At 35.1% G+C, this 18971-nt stretch overlaps 1 protein-coding gene and 1 long non-coding RNA gene across 15 annotated transcripts in view; one reads left to right on the top strand and one right to left on the bottom strand.

Moving 5' to 3' along the window:
* The window catches only part of robo1 (roundabout, axon guidance receptor, homolog 1 (Drosophila)), a 545238-nt gene extending 527484 nt beyond the window's left edge, over window positions 1-17754 (top strand). For 8 of the 14 annotated variants that reach the window (XM_073922741.1, NM_001365166.1, XM_068213461.2 and 5 more), the window contains 4 exon segments: window positions 928-1092; window positions 13312-13590; window positions 14247-14458; window positions 16552-17754. In XM_073922741.1, coding sequence (XP_073778842.1) covers window positions 928-1092; window positions 13312-13590; window positions 14247-14458; window positions 16552-16566 — 671 coding nt within the window. In that variant the 3' untranslated portion in view covers window positions 16567-17754. 14 annotated transcript variants of the gene reach the window in all.
* Window positions 1-18971, bottom strand: part of LOC137487784 (uncharacterized) — a 54343-nt gene that overhangs the window by 6207 nt on the left and 29165 nt on the right. The window contains exons 4-6 of the long non-coding RNA XR_011006512.2: window positions 17408-17449; window positions 14265-14469; window positions 13240-13606 (exon numbers count right to left, since the gene is read on the bottom strand). This is a non-coding gene — a long non-coding RNA (uncharacterized lncRNA). The remainder of the gene's footprint in view (window positions 1-13239; window positions 13607-14264; window positions 14470-17407; window positions 17450-18971) is intronic.

Genomic DNA, 18971 nt, shown 5'->3' with positions numbered 1-18971 from the left:
TAGCATTTATCGGTTGATTTCGATGTGGCCACTAAAATTTCATGCATGTCTAACGACAATTGCTGATGCATAATTAAATGGATAGTTCACCCAAAAATGAAAGTTCTGTGATCATTCACTCATCCTCTACTTGTTTCAAACCTGTTTGTGTTTGTTTCTTCTGTTGAACCCAAGGGAAGACATGTTGAATGTTGGCAGCCATTGGCCTCTATAGTATTCTACTATGGAAGTCAATGGATGCTTTGTCCCAACATTCTTCAAAATATCTGTTCATGTCTTTGTTTGTTCGGATAAAAAGGAGTTTCGTTTTTTGAGGAAAACATTGCAGGATTTTTGGTGGACTTCTATTATGGTATTCATTGGTTTGAACTCAGTAAAAAATTAATAAATGTCTATGTTTTAAGCAGTAGATTGTCTCAGTAGGTCAGACCCTTATTCCTCTGCTGGGATTATTTGACCCTTTGACGCTGTATTGAACTGCAGTAAGGAAGTTTAAACCTCTGAGCACCAGATAATTCAATTATATAGAGAAAAACTTGGAATGTTTTCCACAAAAACCTTAATTTCTTTTTGACTTTAGAAAGAAATGAACATCTTGGATGACAAGGGGGTGAGTATATGATCAGGAAATTTTCATTCTGGAAGTGGACTAATCCTTTAAACCCTCAGCTAAATCAATTTGTATGGACAGTTCCATTATTTTCCACAGAGTATTGGGTTTCACTTGGAGAATATGCCACATTTTGGAAGACAGAACTGTCCATTAAATTAAGCTAACATTTGCCCATGAATTGAATGCTAATGTCCTTTAATGGAGATGCTATGTGTAATACTATATGTCTAACAGTGGCTGAATTCATTTGTATTCAGATTTGCGGCCTTTAATAAAGCTGAACTAAGCAAACCCTCTATTTTCTAATTTGCCAGCAGCACGGAAATACCAAAACCTCCCTGCGGGACACCGTCCAGGCAGCCCAGTGTCCACAGACAGTAACGTTAGCGCAGCCCCGGGTCAGAGGAGGCCCCTGAAGAGGCAAAAACAACATCCAGCTGCTCAGACAGGCTACCAGCGCCGAGAGGCCTACACAGAGGGTACGTCCACACACGCACACACACTGTCATTATAGATGGACATCATGAATACTGAATACTGGTTCACTTTCTATATTTGGTAACATTCTGAAGTTTTTTTTGTTTTGTTTTTTCAATTTAAACATTTATAAATAAAACAGAACATTAAAATATTTCAAATTTACATTATAAATAAAAATGGAGAAAAAACAGAACTAAAACTAAACAAAAATATATAATATTTAGCATAAATATAAGAAATAATTATAATAATAATGAGCATTTTAAGGGATCCAACCCACCCTCGCCATAGTCTGCTCACGCTCAAGCCATCAGGCGGGCGGTACAGAAGCCTGAGGAGCACATCATTGCGTTTTTATCCTGTTATTATAAGATTTTTGAATAAGACCATATTTTAAATACTACTGATAGCTAGTTTATAAAAATAAATGTAAAAATAGTTTGTTATAATAGTTATAATATTAACAATTTGTGCTAATTTAACTGCAATAAGCATTTATTTATTCCTTTCTATTCCCTTTCTTTTTTTAGCGCATTATATTTTATATAACTATTTTATATAACTATATTTTTATATATTTATGAGAATACAAAAGCTTATTTATTATGTTAGGTTTTTATAGTGTTTTTTGTTCTTGTTGGGTTTGATAAAATGTAATTTCATTCTCCATTACAATCTATTGTGATGTTTTAAATGACAAGAATACAGGAAACTGAATGTTGACACTTTAGTTTAGGTACCAATTCTCATTTCTTATTGTTAATAATACTGCCTATTATTAATATATTGCCTGTTTATTAATACTTATACAGTATGATTTTATTCTACATCCAAAATCCGACACAATATACCCAACTACTACTTAACTAACTATAAGCAGAAAATAATCAATTTTTGGGTGTGACCATAATAATAATAAATGAACAAATTAGAAGAAATACTATCATTTTGAATAAATAATTTAATTAAAGAAAAAAATAATAGTTTTGTCATATAAAATATATACATTTGGCTTTGATATAGACTAATCTAATGTATATGCCCAGTTATCTTATTGTATAGCATCTTATTAGAAATATTGGTAAGTAATAAAGATCTGTAAGGGGTTTACTCATTTATGCTGGCCACATGATGCATGTATAGACCTTTTTCATGGAATGCTAAATTACCCATCATGCTTTGATTGTATCCCTAAGAAGGATGCTTCAAACGTCCAGTCTGTAGCTTTATGCGTGTATAGAGTCACATTTGGACAGCTTTGAAATGATGGTTTTAATTTATTTTATATGCATTTATCGTCTTTGACCTAATACTGATGTTGAGCAGCGCCACCTCCTGGACTGATTATTTAAAAATGCATATTGTGCCATTTAAATGGAGCATCGACATCGCTAAAGTGATCATTTTCTCTTTTTTTCGAATATATAACCAACCTAAACAAATGTAATTCACCATATTGTTTGACACACATACTGTCCTGCTAGCGCATTAACTGAAAGAGTGGCACAAAGTGAAGATAAAGGGGCATTTTTCACAGCTCCCGATTACACTCAACAGGCAAATCAGCCAGCAGAGTATCAGTAACCTACTTTCATTTTTTTGGAAATCGCATGGCCTTAATGTTGCATACCTGCTAAGTTTCAGTAATATGGTTTGCTATATAATGAAGTAATATATTACATGTGATGTGTGTGTGTGTGGATTGAAGAGCCCGCTGAGCACAGTAAAACAGCTAGCAGGACGAAAACACTGACGCTATATTTCAACATCTTATCTGACGGCAGATTGAACGTTTTTCTCTCACACTTGAACCGCATCTGATTAAAGTATAACGGCTTTAACACTTAAAATGGCATTGAAATCCATTTTTGGATGGAGATTTACCAATTGTAAACGAAAGTTCTAAGGTATGGTTAAGAAAAAGGTCTGTATTCTAAGGTCTGTAAATTAACTATATTTTATTAAGTGATAATAATTTCAACCCCAAATATTGAAGTTGATTGAAAGTTGTTTTGTCCATGCAACATTAATCTACCAAACATTTAATATAGATATATAAAGAAGGATCATATAGGGGGGATGGAGTGGTTATTTCAGTGGGACGTGGAGTCCAGTTATACAGTCTCACAAGTCTCTAATGAAACTGCAGCAGGTGCCGAAGCACCACCGAAGACCCTCTGAAACCCTCAAAAAGGTCACGTTGTGTGTGCGTGTGATGCATGTGCAACTGGAAAAGCAAGCGCTCTCAACTTTCTGCTCACATTTGTGCGAGTGTGTATTTGCGCACACGTTCTCATCTGCCACGTCTCATCATGGAGTCAGTTGTCCTTGTGTGTTGACACTAAGATTTAATATCAGACACACACAGGCCTTGGTGGGCTCTATCAGATCAAGCAGCCTCTCTCATCCGTCCTTCACTGTAATCTGTTCCTCCCCCTCCTCTAATCTCCTCCACTCTCTCTGTCTCTTTCCTCTTTGTTCGCCATTGGCCTCTGAAGAGACTGGGATTGATCAATCTGTGTCAGCTCAAGTTTCTGTTGAATGCGTGATTTGATTTGATAGGTCTTCGCCGAGTTACGCTGTGTGGGAGGGTTAAATACAGCGTTTCTCATTGAGTACACGAAGAGGGAAGAAGGTTGTCGTTTGAATGCATTTCTCAAACACACTCGAAACTAAATGATCTGAAACGCAGATTGCCTACCAGAACAACCCACCCAGCCCCCAAACACCACGCAGTCCCCCCCGCCTCTGTTAATTTTGCTCTTGTTTGCTCAGTGCTTTGGGTGACACCAGGCTTATTATCTCGTCCTCCTCCAACTCCTCTCCAGAAGGCCCTGTTAACCTTTCATCTGCCTCCACTTCTGTCTGGAGAGAAAACAGCCAGGCTCTTCCAGACGTTCTTCACGTCTCTTTGTCTCGGTTTTTATACTTTTGCGTGATTCTGTTCAAACTTTTATATTCGGATTTCAAGGAAAAAGTTTTCTACTGGAATGCACGAAGGATGTCTCTGATAATCAAACGTTTCATAGCTCATATAAGTCGGAAATATTAAAGGCTGAAGAAATAGAATTCAATTACATATATATATATATATAAATATATATATATATATATATATATATATACATTTTTAGGTCAATTTTTAGCCTCCTTTAGCAATATTTTATTTTGATAGTCTAACCATCACTATACAATAACTTGTATAATTACCATAACATGCCTAATTAACCTAGTTAAGTCTTCAAATTGCACTTTAAGCTGAAAGATATCTTGAAAAATATCTAGTAAAATATTATATACTCTCATCATGGCAAAGATAAAAGGTGTTTCCTGGCGCAAAATAACTTGGGAGGTGGAAACCCATTCATTTTTTGCTACATATTTTGCATTACTCTTATCAAGTAAAACATTCTCTTATGTAAAAAGACTAACATTAAAAGTAATTAAACACATGAGCAGTGCTTGAGCATCACTTGGGGTCTGTCGGTAGCCATGACTGCCTGTTTGATATTTGATGAAAAGCCCTGCATATATAAATACACAAATTTTCCCTCTTATGTCCCTAAAATTCAAGACAATGACTACATTTTGATGGACATCAATAATCAAATGATTTGCCTTAATCTGAATAAGACAATATTATTATTAAGGTGTTTACATGAGTTGCTTTTAGAATGTTCCTTTCATGATCCTGTTTTACATGTTACAGCACCTATTTCGATTAATGTCATTACGACGTTAAGGTCATCGTATCGGATTAAGGTAATCAAAAATCTGATTAAGAGTCTTCATGGTAGACTCTTAATCAGAGAATTGTCTTATTCATATTCCAATCGGATTATTGCTGTCCATGTAAACGTACTCATTGGTGCAAAAATAACCTGTGTAGTTTTTGTCTCAAGGTTGTTTTGATCGTTGACTTGACAGAGATTTCTCAGATGATCTTCTTTTGTGTTTTGCACTTAAAAAAAAAGTTTAAATATTTTATTTTTCCACCTTTTGTAATGTTTTTCTTCTTGAAACTATTTGTGATTAATTATATGAATGAATTGCTGTGATGTAATTAACTGGAATTTAGTATTTTATCATTTCACAACAAAATAGTTTATGCAGGTTGCGTAATTGTACATGAATTGTTCCCATAACCACCACCCCAGACCACATAATAATCTATTTTTAAACTATGCTTTTTTTTTTTTTTTCCTCGACTCATACAATTTAAGTCAGAATTATTAAACCTCCTGAATTATTAGCCCCTCCTGTGTATTTTTTTCGGAGAGTAGATTTTTCAACACGTTTCTTAACACACAGTAATAAAAACTGATTTATTTTATCTTTGTCATGATGACAGTAAATAATATTATAATAGATATTTTTCAAGACACTTCTTTACAGCTTAAAGTGAAATTTAAAGGCTTAACTAGGTTAATTAGGCAGGTTAGGGTAATTAGGCAAGTTATTGTATAACAATGGTTTGTTCTGTAGACTATTGGAAAAATGTAGCTTTAAGGGGCTAATGATTTTGACATTAAAATAGTTTTTAAAAGCATTTAAATTGCTTTTATTCTAGCCGAAGTAAAACAAATAAGACTTTCTCCAGAAGAACAAATATTATCACACATAATGTGAAAATTTCCTTGCTCTGTTAAACATCATTTGGGAAATATTTAAAAATTAATCAAAATTTGAGGGGCTAATGCTGACTTCAACTGTAAATAATGCTAGAATATAAGTTTAAAAAAAAAAATTATGCATGTTTTTTAAAAACTGCTCTGTACGAATGGTTTGTAAAGTAAAGTGGGGGGGCTATTATAAAACATATTAATATTCATAGGCTAAGCTGACATGGCATTTTGCCCATTAGTCCTACCTGATTTTCCCTAGTAAGATTGTTGCTTGCGTGCCCTTTTCCAGGGGTTTCGGTTGATTGGCTACCATTTGATTTCATTGCACTGCAGCCAAGCACAGGAAAACTTTTAAATAAGGGAAAGACTTTACAGAGTTTGTGTTGATTTAAAACTGCCGTCTCATCTTGGGTAACATACGTATACACTTATATATAAAGAGCGGTTGCACAGTGGTTAGCACTGTCGCCTCACAGTAAGAAGGTCGTTGGTTAGAGCCCCAGCTCAGTTGGCATTTATGTATGGAGTTTGCATGTTCTCACTAGGTAAATTGATAAGCTAAATTGGCCATAGTGTATGTGTGTGAATGTGAGTTTATGGGTGTTTCCCAGTACTGGGTTGCAGATGGAAGAGCATCTGCTGCGTAAAACATATGCTGGATAAGTTGGCGGTTCTTTCTGCTGTGGCAACCCCTGATTAATAAAGGGACTAAGCCTAAAAGTGAATGAATGAAAATCATAATGACTGTAAACTTCTAAACAGTAATATGTGCGATTAAGCAAACTGTCGAAGAAGGACATGTTTTACACTAGCAGTAATTTTACAGCAGCACAGGAACTACTCACGCAAATAAGGACAATAGAGTATAAAGCAGACAAGCCTCCCTGTCGTCCACCTCTCTCATAAATCTAGCAGCTCTCTTCAGCTGCTGTGAAATACACCCTCCATCTCTCTCACCCTGGCATCGATCTGCCGTCTGACTACTGCAAGACACCACAGGGCTTATAAAAACCATCCACGTCTGCGATCCTCTGACCCTTCTCATATTTTGCTGAGTGTCAGAGCAGTGATGAAGGAACGCTAAGCTCTTCCCGACAAAACGAGACACGTGCTCGCTGAAGACGTCAGGTGTGTTTCGACCTTGAACCGGTAAAAATGTTGACGCAGCATTCAAGCACACTTTTAGCACTTTCAGACTAGTCAACAAGCGTATAAGTAATGCAGTGTTTACGTAACGGTTATATCTGTATGTATGATGCCTAATGGGTAGGGTCAGACAGAATCTGCCCACATTTTTGCAGAATATGTCAAAAAAAAAGGAAAAAAAAAAGATGCAGAATGATTTTGAGAGTAACTTTTATAATAACTTTCATTAAAGGTTAACAATGCACTTTCCATTAGATCCACTGACTTGTTTTGTAAACAAAGCAAGTCTCTCATATAATATATCTATTAAAATACAGAAAATATCACTTTACAAACTGTATTGTATATACATCTTCTATGTCAATAAGGCTGCATTTACACTGCATGGTTCAAGTGACTCAATTCTGAGTTCTTTCTCCCATGTGGCACAGATCGAATATGGCCCATGTACACGTAAGCAGGAAAAAAAAAATCACATGGATTCCGATTTACTCATTCAGATTTAGGCCTTGTTCATGTATGGATATTGATGATATTATTGATAAACATGGATATTGTTTATCATAGTGCCTTAAGATTTGTCACTGGTTTACAGTAAGTGCACACATCACTGTAATCTATATAAAATGACAGAATGGCCCTCATAACAGTTAAGGAGAAAACATTTTAGTTTTCATTTTTAAAGCTTTAATTGGTAAATTACCACAGTATATATTCAATTTGTTGGAGTACTGTTCAAATACTTACATTACCAGATCAACAGATATACTCTTAAGATGCCATTTGTTAACACGGAAAATGCAGATTGACCTAACTCTAAGTATACTCCATATGTATGAAATGAGCTTCAACATATACTACATGAAATCTGTAACATCATTGCTATATTTTAAAATATTTTAAAGAGTCAATTTAGAACAGTGCACATGTTTTACCAATTGATTTTAGTTTTTGGTGGTATTATTATTATTATTATTTTGTAACTTTGTCCTATGCTGCCTGTCTTGACCAGGACTCACTAGAAGAGATATTGTATCTCAATGGGACAATCCTGGTTTAACAAATAAATAAATAAAAAACAACGCTTTTGTTTCAGAACAGACTTAAGCAGAGTCACAAACCTAAAATCTCATATACTTGGGACAAAAAAAGCTTTGTATTGTCATGTAGCACAAGTATATATACTTATATATAAGTATATATAAACATAAGCTAGCTAACAGTTATAGGCTAAACCAATATATTTGCATACATCACGTGCATAAATCACACCATGGAAAAGACATTAAGATGCCTGCTGGTTTATAAAAAGCCTAGATTAAAAGATGATGGCCGAATGAGAACTTTTCTATAGTTAAACAACTTGTCAAAATGAATAAACTAAAAATAAGAGCCTGCAAACAGGAATGGAAAATAGTGCTTTTTTTTCTTCCCCTGCTCATTGTGTCTTTGCCATGTACAGTGTAAAAGCAGACAGTAGGATATGATTCACTTTTAAAAGATTATGTAAGCAGGTCATCAAGAAAATTAAATTTGTTCAATTCCGAATACAAAATCAAAATTGACCATCAAGATCTGCAGTGTAAAAGCTGCCTAATATTACTGAAATCATTATAAAAATGTTATATAAAAAATAAAATATATACTAAAATAAAAAAATAGAGATTTACATGGATAAATATGGACTAAAAAAACATTGGTGTCTTTCAGTGCTTGCAGATTCAGTGTGGGCCAGTGATGGGATGTCATTTCATATGCAAAACTGAATCATTTTTCACAAGTTTATAAGATTCTAGATACAGCTCTGGAGGCTTTCTTTATATCCAATGCTTTTTAACAAGAATGGCAATAGTCAACAATCCTGAATGGCTGGCATGGGAAGCTGTGAGATATTCAGTGACAGCGATGAACCGTCATTCACAGTTTCTCCACTGACTAGCAACACCTTGGTGGGAACGAGCTCCAGCATGCAGCTGTTTAGAGTATTGCACCGCAACGGCACAGCTGTGTTTCCATGGCACCTTCCGGGTGCTAGACAAATGAGTTCTGGAGTCAATTAGCTGAGCGTCTGGTTCTGAAGGACACTGGCATGTGTGAATATAGCGTGCCTTCAGCTACAATGTAAACTTGAGTTGCGTCACAAATGGCGTACTATAAACTACGCACTACTGTAGACTTACTGATGTATCGTATACAATTTGTAAGGGTATTTTGTAGGGCTGTGAGAATAAATCAATGTATTTGTTCATGGATTGACTCTTTCGTTTATTTAAATGTGTCATTTATGTATAGATGAAGTCCAAATTATTGAACAGAGCAAGGAATTTTTCATAGTATTTCCTATAATATTTTTTCTTCGGGAGAATGTCTGTTTTATTACGGCTAAAATAAAAGCTGTTTTATTATTATTTTTAAAACCATTTTAAGATCTGTATTATTAGCCCCTTTAAGCTATACTTCTGTAGAAAAAAAACATCATTATACAATGATTTTACCTTTAAATTGCAGAATACTATAGCAAAGATAAAAGAAATCAGTTATTATAAATGGGTTATTAAAATTATTATGTTTAGAAAAGTGTTGATTTCCTGTTAAACAGAAATTGGGGGAACAAATATACAGGAAAGCTGATTTCAACTGTACACTCATCAGTCATTTTCATAGGTACACCTATTGCCTTAGTTCTTTGCAGCAAGGTGTTGGGAACATCTCAACATAATAGCTGCTCACGCTGCTGCTGAAGATTTGTCTTCTGCAAATCCATGATGTGAATCTCCCACTCCCGAATCTCAAATGTGCACCACTGGACTGGGATCTAATGATTGTGGAGGACGTTTAAGTTTAGTGTACTCACTGACATGTTGAAGAAACCACCAGACTGAGGTTATTTGAGCTTTGTGACATGGTGTGTTATACTGTTGGAAGAAGCCATTAGAAGATGGTCACAGTGTGGTCATAAAAGCGTAGTCATGGTCAGTAACAATACTCAGGATGGCTGTGGTGTTCAAACGATGTTCAATTGGCAGTAAGAGCCTTTAAAAGTTATAGCAACACCAGCCAGAACTGTTAAGAAAGGACAGGATGGATCCATTGCACTGTTTATGCCAGATTCAGATCTCAAAGTCCAAATTTTGCCACAGGAATTGAGACTCATCAGACTAGGCTTCCTTTTTTCCTAGTGAGTTAATGTGAAGTGGTCTCAGTTTTTTAAGCTGATTGGAGTTTTTCTTCTTCTGTAGCTCATCTGCATCAGGGTTTGCCATGTTTTCTCTTTAGAGATGCTTTTCTACAGACCTTAGGCCTGATTTATACTTCTGTGTCAGGTGACCGGCGTAACCCATGGCGCAGGCAACGCGCGTGGCTGTGCATTTATACTTCTGCGCGCTGTCTCTGTTGGTCTGCATTAACACTTCCGAAACGCTAGTTGGCAGTGAGGTGTAAATGTTCCTCTGTGTCGAGTTTGTTCCCTACTTTTTTGCATTTCCTGAACACTTCCGGGATGTACAAGTGGCTCAAACTCGCTCATTTTGAGGCAGGAACCGGTGGACGTGCAACAACTTTAACTATGAGGTAAACACAAAACAAAACTTTCCATCCGGAGCTCCTTTACGGGGCTCCACACTTGTAAACAATCGCTCGCGCGGCGTCGCACCATTCGCGCAGCTCCCGGTCCCGCCCAGACTCGTCAGCGATACCAAGCCGACCAATCACAGAACTTGCGCTACGCGTTGTTGCGACGTGGTTACATTTTTTGTGAGGTGCACGTCAGTGACGGCGATGGCCACAGCGAAGGGCTATGCGTCAGCGCTGTAGCATACGCCGGTGTTTGACGCAGAAGTATAAATCAGCCTTTAGTTGTATCACATGGTTTATTTAAGTTTTTATGGTCTCAGCTTAATTAGTTTGGTCATTTTTCTCTGACATCAACAAGGAATTTTCACCCGCAGACTTGTCACTAAATGATAGTGTTCTCTTTTACTGACCATTCTCTGTAATCCCCAGGGAAGTGTTGTATAAAAATGCAACTCAATCAGTAGTTTCTTAAACGTTCAGACCAGGTCTGGCACCAACAACCATGCCACATTGAAAGCGACTTAAAGGAAAAGCTCACCCAAAAACAAAAACGGTAATCAATATTTACTCGCCCTCAAGTGATTTCAAAACTTTTAGTTTCTTTTTCTACTGAACACAAAATAAGTTACTTTGAAAAATGTTAGCATCCTGTAACCATTGACTTCCATTGTAGGATTGAATTGAAGTTTTCAGCATTTTTTTTCTAAATATTTTCTTTTGCTTTCAACAGAAAAATTAAACTTAAAGATGTTTGTGTCAAGTAAAGGGTAAGGAAATGACTTTTAGCGTTGTGTGAACTATTCTGATGCTCCTTTTAAACTGTTCCAGTATTAGTACTTTTAATGATCTGCAATCACTTGAGTTTTCTCAAGTCTGTCTTCTGCTCTCAAACCATGTTACTTATAGCATTCCTCCCCCATTTTTCCCCTCCAGCAGTTTTCCAACAATCATATGCATTCAATGTATACACATCATAGGTCATGTCAAGACACACATGATGTTTTTTCCACTGTGGTTAATAACAATTTTGTCATTGTTTTCTTAGATGTTTTTCGAGATTTTTTTAGCAACAAAAATAGCTTCACATGATTCAACACATATAAAATGCACTTGATCAATCCCACATGACTGACCAAGAGTATATAATAGAAAACACATCATATTCCTAGATGCAACAACAACTGTAGAAATTCATACAAAGGTTAAAATAGACTACACTGCAAAAAATGCTTTTCTTACTTTGATTTTTTGTTTTGTTTCTAGTCCAAATATCTACAAATACATAAATCAAGAAGCATTTTCTAGACAAGCAAAACATATTCTCTTGTTTTAAGAAATAATATGCCAAAATAAAGTGAGTTTTTTTCTTAAATCAAGCTAAATAATCTGCCAATGGGGTCAGCAAAATAATCTTGTTTTTCGATTTTTAATAAGATTATTTTGCTTGCCCCATTGGCAGAATATTTTGCTTGATTTAAGGAAAAACACTTTATTTTGGCATATTATTTCTTAAAACAAGAAAATATGTTTTGCTTGTCTACAAAATGCTTCTTGATTTGAAAACTTAGAAACAAGACAAAAAAATCTAAGTAAGAAAAGCTTTTTTGCAGTGTATTATATATATATATATATATATAGTCACTTAATTTTAGTATGAATGTATGTACATTTATCATTGCAACCAGAAATAAAGTGTGCTTTCTATAGTGTGTGATATCTTTCCCAAACTGATGTCTAATAGACCAAGGAAATTTGCATGTTCTTTCTGTATTTCCTACAATACTTTTATTTTATATTTTAAAATTAATATTGTTTATTTTAGTTTGGCTGTAATAAAAGCTGTGCTATTTGTAGTTTAATTTTAAACACTTTACAATAAGGTTCATTAGTTAATGCATTTACTAACATGAACTAATCATGAACAACACATGAACAGCTTTTATTCATCATAATTGAACATTTACTAATGCATTATTAACATCCAAGTCTATGCTTGTTAACATTAGTTAATGCACCATGAGTTAACACGACCTAACAATGAACAACTGTATTTTCATTAACTAACGTTAACCAACATGAACAAATACAGTAGTAAATGTATTGCTCATTGTTTGTTCATGTTAGTAAATGCATTAATTAACATTAACCAATGAACCTTATTGTAAAGTGTGACCTTTACATCAATATTATTACCCCTTAAGAATGTTTTTTTTTACTGTCTACAGAACAAACCACTGTTGTCTAACAACTTGTAAAATTATTAGTAGAACTTAACTAGTTTATATAACAAACTAGTAAAGACTTGAAATTGCACTTTAAGCTCAATATTAATATCTTGAAAAACACAATTTTTATAGGCATCATGAGTAGGCGCACACGGAATCTGCATACGCAGAATTCCACAGATTTTTAGCCCATCATTATTTCTGTTTATTTAATTGAGTAAATGTGTGTAAATCTATATTTATTCAGTTTTTTTTTATTAATTTTAGTAATATTATTGACTAATATGGAGATGTTCATCTAATTTATGTACAATGCAGTTTGTACAGTAATATTTTCTGTCTTTTAGTAGATATGTTATACGAGAGACTTGCTTTGTTTACCAAATAAAGTGAATCTAATTGGATTTGCATTTTAAACATTAAATAAAAGTTAAAAAGATATTTTTTTTTATTTCATATATTAAGGTTTTAGTTATGGTACTCCCAAAAATAATTCTGCAGAAATAGCAAAAAACGTCCGCGGATTTTGCCTGGCCCTAGTTATAAGTTATCTGGTAGACAGCAAACTGGTCCTCACCTTAACACTGAAGCAACTGCCCCCATCAGAAGTGAACACTAAACGAAAGTTCATTCTTGTGTTTCCTCACAGATCTCCCCCCTCCTCCGATTCCTCCTCCAGCCATGCTGAAGTCTCCAACACACCCGGCCAAAACCATCCCCGAGGGTCCACGGGGGGCCATGTCGCCAAGATCCAGCTCTGCGGATGGCAAGGACAGGCGAACGGGTGCTGGCGGGCCCAGGGTCAGGGACGGTTCAGACACTCGGACCAGCTCTTCAGAGCGGAGGGATGGCCAAGATGTACAGAGGGGTCAGAGAACGGGCAAGAATAGCAAACAAGATGAAGCCGTGAAGAGCCGCCAGCACCCAGGTACTGCACTGTAGACCTGCATTAAAAACTGAGTTAGCGATGGACATTTTTGCAAAGCATCGGCTTCAAAGCATAGAACAAACAGCAAAAGTCTCATTATTTCTGTTAACAAGATTTTATTATATGCAAATAAATCATACTTTAGATTTTTTTAAGCAGATAAACACTGAGATTGCATGCACTATTGTCAGTATGTTTTTCGTCTGATCTCAAATCAGTTTAAAAATTGTAGACATTTTTAATGGCACTAAACTTAATTATAATGTGCATATAAAGAACAAAAGGGACAAAAAATTACAAAATTGTAATAAAATCATTGACAACTTTAACTCTAAGTCATATTTAATATAAGACATAAAAGTGCTATATAGCCTGACAAGCTGAATAGCATTTCAGTGTCTGTCTTCTGTAAATATATATATATACACACTGTTTTCTTTTATGACTTCTTAAGGTTTTTAAAATATAATCAAATAGAAAACAAATTAATTTAAATAGTAAAAATAACCCAAACATTTACTGTGCTTTGGATTAAATAATCGCAGGCATGGGGAGCAGAAGTGACTTTTTGGTTGAACTTATTCAGTTTACTAAAAGACGTGTTTCTCTCATTATTAGTTTCTCTTATTTACCTTTCATTGTGCTGTGTGTTTCAGGCTCAGAGGACATCCTACCTTACAGTCGTCCTTCTTTCCCAGCCGTCCACAGTCCTCGAGGAGAACGGGACCCCAGTTCCTCCAGTTCACTGTCCTCTCGGGGGTCTGGCGGGCGACGGAGAGGTGAAGGGCCACCAGGGGCCCGCAGAAACCCTGCAGACATTGGGCTAAACACCATAGGAGCCTTCCAGACTGGAGGGGACGAGCTTGAGGTACATCCTTTCTTTTAGAATATAACCAATGGAAATAAAGAGAACACTAATTGGTCAACAGTAAACTACATACAACTAAACTGTATAACTAGACAAGATACAAAACCTTTCAATTGGCCTGGCGTTACACGATGCTGCATTTAAGTTACTTTCAAGGAATGCATGTGGCAGGGCTCAACAATAAGGACTGCCCAATGGCCCGGGGCCAGTGTGAGATATGCTCGGGACAGTAGACAGAATTGTTACTGGCCCGGTTGGGGCAGTGCTGCCTTGTCACTAAATTTTAATGGACGGCAACATGACCGCGACATCAAATTATTAGGCTAAAGGAAATGTCTGTTTCTAACTTCGTGGAAACATTTAAACGGGTACAGCATGACAGAAAAAATGAAGGTGATGTTTTGCTTAGTTTGCCGTCACTTTTAAGTCAGCCACCTTTTGTTTTGCAATAAAATACCTGCACGTTTTTCATACTACTATATTTTACTGCTAAATATTTTAACATTTTTCAAATATTTAAATTCTACAACTACTAACATTATTTTCATTCATTCATTTACTTTTTTCGGTTTTGTCCCTTTATTAATTTGGGGTCACCACAGTGGAATGAACCGCCTGACATTATTTCGTGAAACATTTAATATATGTGGCTAACATTTTTATTTCTTTTATGGGGCCAGTAAAAAATTTGGCAGGGCAAGTAAAAATCTGAACCACTGGTCCAATCGGGCCAGTTGAAAACATCCTTAGCGTTGAACCCTGATGTGGGTAAAAGAGTTTAGATGCAAATACCGCTAAGTGCCATCTAAAATTAGCTTATTTTCTCAGTGTCCATGTCTTGATTCAGTAATTAATTTTTGGGGGAAAGGATAGATTATTTTTTTTCGCTTTTAACAAATGAACATAAACAAGAGGCTAAGATAAATGCTTAATGTAGAAGAACATTTTAGATGTTACATAGAGGTTTTTGCACCTGAACTCTTCAATTATTAACCTCATGATTAAAACTAAACATGCATTAAATGTTTGTTTGCACCGTTTATAGCATTTTTATATGCTATTTATATTATTTAATAACACTGTTTTGCTACAATGAAGTATTTTTAGTGAGACTGTATGAGTAGGGATCATTTAGACAACACTATTTGTATGCAAAACTTCTCAAAAATGCAAACTAAAACTAAAATCAAGACAATTTAAATAAGTCTAATATTTTTTTAAATCTAAGTATTAATGTGCTAAGAATTACTAAAACTTGAAAGTTTTTATATATTTAAGAAAACTGAAGTTTGTCCTGTGCGCTTGCGGTTCTTTTTTAGTTACTTCTTTGGTTTGGTGCGTTAATCTGATCGTTACTATTATTCAAAAGAAGGTAATGATTCGCACTCAATTGCTTCATACTGTTTTTATTTTTACTTACATTTTACGGGTGAAAACAGACAAACAGACGTTTCGGCACAAAGCCTTCCTCAGTGTGTGACACATTCTCCAACTCCACCCTTTTATTCCATAGTCAATCACAATGTGCAATTAGTTAAACCGTCACTCTCATTTCATTATCAATGAACACTAATACTAACATTTAAAACATTTTAGTCTTAAGGATATCTACAAGCTAGTGTGCTACTAAACAATGACAAAATTCACGTTTAGAAAATGTAAAAACTGATATAAAAATCTAAAGATTGTAGTTCGTCAATAAATGGATTGGGTTTTTTCACATCACCTTAAACTTCAGTTCTCAAATCCTGACCAATCAAATGCTCTCATATCTTGAGATCAACAACTTTCACTTTCAGAGCTGTGAGAAACACTACATGCTATTGGCTTTTTTTTTTAAGAGGAGGAGCTACTCTGTTACATCCTCTCTTAAGGTTTCATTTGAGATTGTCAAACATTTTGGGGGGAAAAAAGCACAAAGCGCTTCATCTTTAAATTTAAAATTGTTTCTATATTAAAATGAACAAGCAAGTACCATTTGTGGAAAAAAATAAACATTTGTAAAAAAAAAAATAAATAAGAAAAATAAAAGCATTGATCAACTTAACACTGGTGTTATTTTCCACTAACATCTCAATCTTTTCCTTTTATAGATGGTGGAGAGCTGAAGATAAAAAAGAAAAAGCTGTCTAAACTGCGTCAGTAACCATCTTCAGTGCAGATCGACCATCCCAGCGGTGTCTTTAACTGAAAACTACCGACCCTGAGTCACGTTTGGAAAAGTGACCAACCATTCTTCATTTATTTACCTTAATTTCAATGTGCATTTAAAGAAGAAAAAATAGACAGAAAAGAAAACACTAAAACAAAGGGTACATTTGAGAGGGGCTAAAGCGGTTTTGTTTCGATTCCAATGCAATATGATGCGTCCGTTTGCTCCTGAAACTTATAATGGCTTTGTTCACCATTGCGTGAAGGTTGTCAGTCAACGGTTACTGTAATGAAAACTCCAGGCACAAAGGGACTGGCTGACATGTACATACACGTGTAAACATATCTAACTGTCTTTTATAATCCATTGTGGTACATTCGATTTGTCTTCCTTGGCTTCTTTGAATCATTTTAAATGACACCAGTTAATATAATTTGTTTTTATAGCCGCCGTCCTGGTTGTAAATTGTCATAGTGTTTAAACTGCCCCAGGAAAAGTGCCACATTTTGAGAGTTCTTGTTTGTTTTTGTAATGCACTGTTATCATTTTTTGTCATTGTCGATGTTTGTTGTTCTATGTTTGACTTTGGTTTTAAAAGCACAATCACTAAACTTTATTTTGAACCATGTTATTGCTGAAAACCTTTTTGTCTTACGCGAGGGGAGCGCGGACGGTACGACAAAAGGCCTTGTTAAACCTGTCGATGTAGGGTTGTGAGAAACGAAAGAAAGAAAAAAAAAAAGGATAAGCTGTTTACAAATGAGTGAATGAATGGAAACGAATCCCCGCATCCTTACCTTCGGTGTCTTTTCCAGATTCTCATTCCAGCTCAAGACGTCCTGCAGAAATGAAATGAATAAGCAGGGATGTTATTGTTTACGAAAGTGCTGCACCACCTCTGCACTTTTGTTATTAAAAAGAGAAATCATTTGTTTTCCGATTTACATATGCACTTAACAGGAAATGGGCGTCGGCTTGAGAATCTGGGGTGCTCGTGATAGGCTGGCCGATGTGTCGGTCACGCTTTAATAGGGGTGAGGATGTGAGTGTTAATTCATTTGACATCTGCAAGCATTTGTTTCTTAAAACAGAAAAGCAAATAAAAAAAATGAAGAAAAAAAATAAATCAAAATACTGAAATTGACCTGTTTGTGTTTGATTTATTTATGCGTTTGTGATTGAGCCATTTTAATTTAGTGTTTGATTTATGAGCCCAGGAAAAACCTAAATAATTAACCCTTACCAAGTCTGTTATGGTATAGCCTAAAACAAAGTAGACAATCTTCACATTTATTTATTTATTTATTTTTTACAGGTTTTGCAAAATAGTATAAATATAAGACTTTCTGAAAATAATTATTTCCTTCATTCATTTTCTTTTCAGCCTAGTCCCCTTATTAATCTGGGACCACAGTGGAATGAATCGCCAACTTATCCAGCATATTTTCACAGCAGATGCCCATTACTGGGAAACACCCATACACACTCATTCACACAGATACACCTCAGACAATTTAGCCAGCCCAATTCACCTGTACTGCATGTCTTTGGACTTGTGGGGGAAACCGGAGCACGCGGAGGAAACCCACACGAACAGGGGGAGAACATGCAAACTTCACACAGAAATGCCAACTGCCCCAGCTAAGGCTTGAACCCACAAGCTTTTTGCTGTGAGGCGATTGTGCTACCCACTGCACCAATATTATATTATTTGGTGAAATAAAAAAGAAAAATAAATCATTGTTTCCCAGAGATTTTTTTGTGACTAAAAAGTAGATCCTCAAACCCTCTTGCAATTAAATGTATATATTTTTTCATTTATTTATATATTTATATAAATATACACAGGTTTTACAATATTATACAAATATAAGTCTTTAACTTTGTGAATTTAACTTTTGGTTTAAATAAACGTTTAGTAAAACTGATCTCATGCATTGAAAATAACATGCTAAAACTGAAAAATCTCAAAATAGTTTTTTTTTTTTAAACCTGAGCATTAGGTTGTTTCCTTACATAGATTTCCATATTTTTTTATTTTGTTTTATCAAATGTTCCTAATTTTTTTAATTCTATAAAACAAAAATATTATTTAAAGTTTCCCCAAAAATCTTTTTATAAAAAAATAAATTGGATTTGTTATTTACTAAGCATGGTATAGCTGTCATTCAGTATGTTTACATGGACACCAATAATACCATTACGACAATACAGAGTAAGAGTCTACCAGCGTAAATGTAATGTAAACAGTGATTTTTAATCACCTTAATCCGACTAAAGTCATAATCAATCTAAACAGAAATTAAGAAAAATTAACAAGTTAAGACGTGGAGTATGTGGATTTTAGTGGCGTCACTGAAG

The sequence above is a fragment of the Danio rerio genome, chromosome 15, assembly GCF_049306965.1.
Source record: "Danio rerio strain Tuebingen ecotype United States chromosome 15, GRCz12tu, whole genome shotgun sequence".
Lineage (NCBI taxonomy): Eukaryota > Metazoa > Chordata > Actinopteri > Cypriniformes > Danionidae > Danio > Danio rerio.
This window is presented reverse-complemented; position numbering and strand designations above follow the sequence as displayed.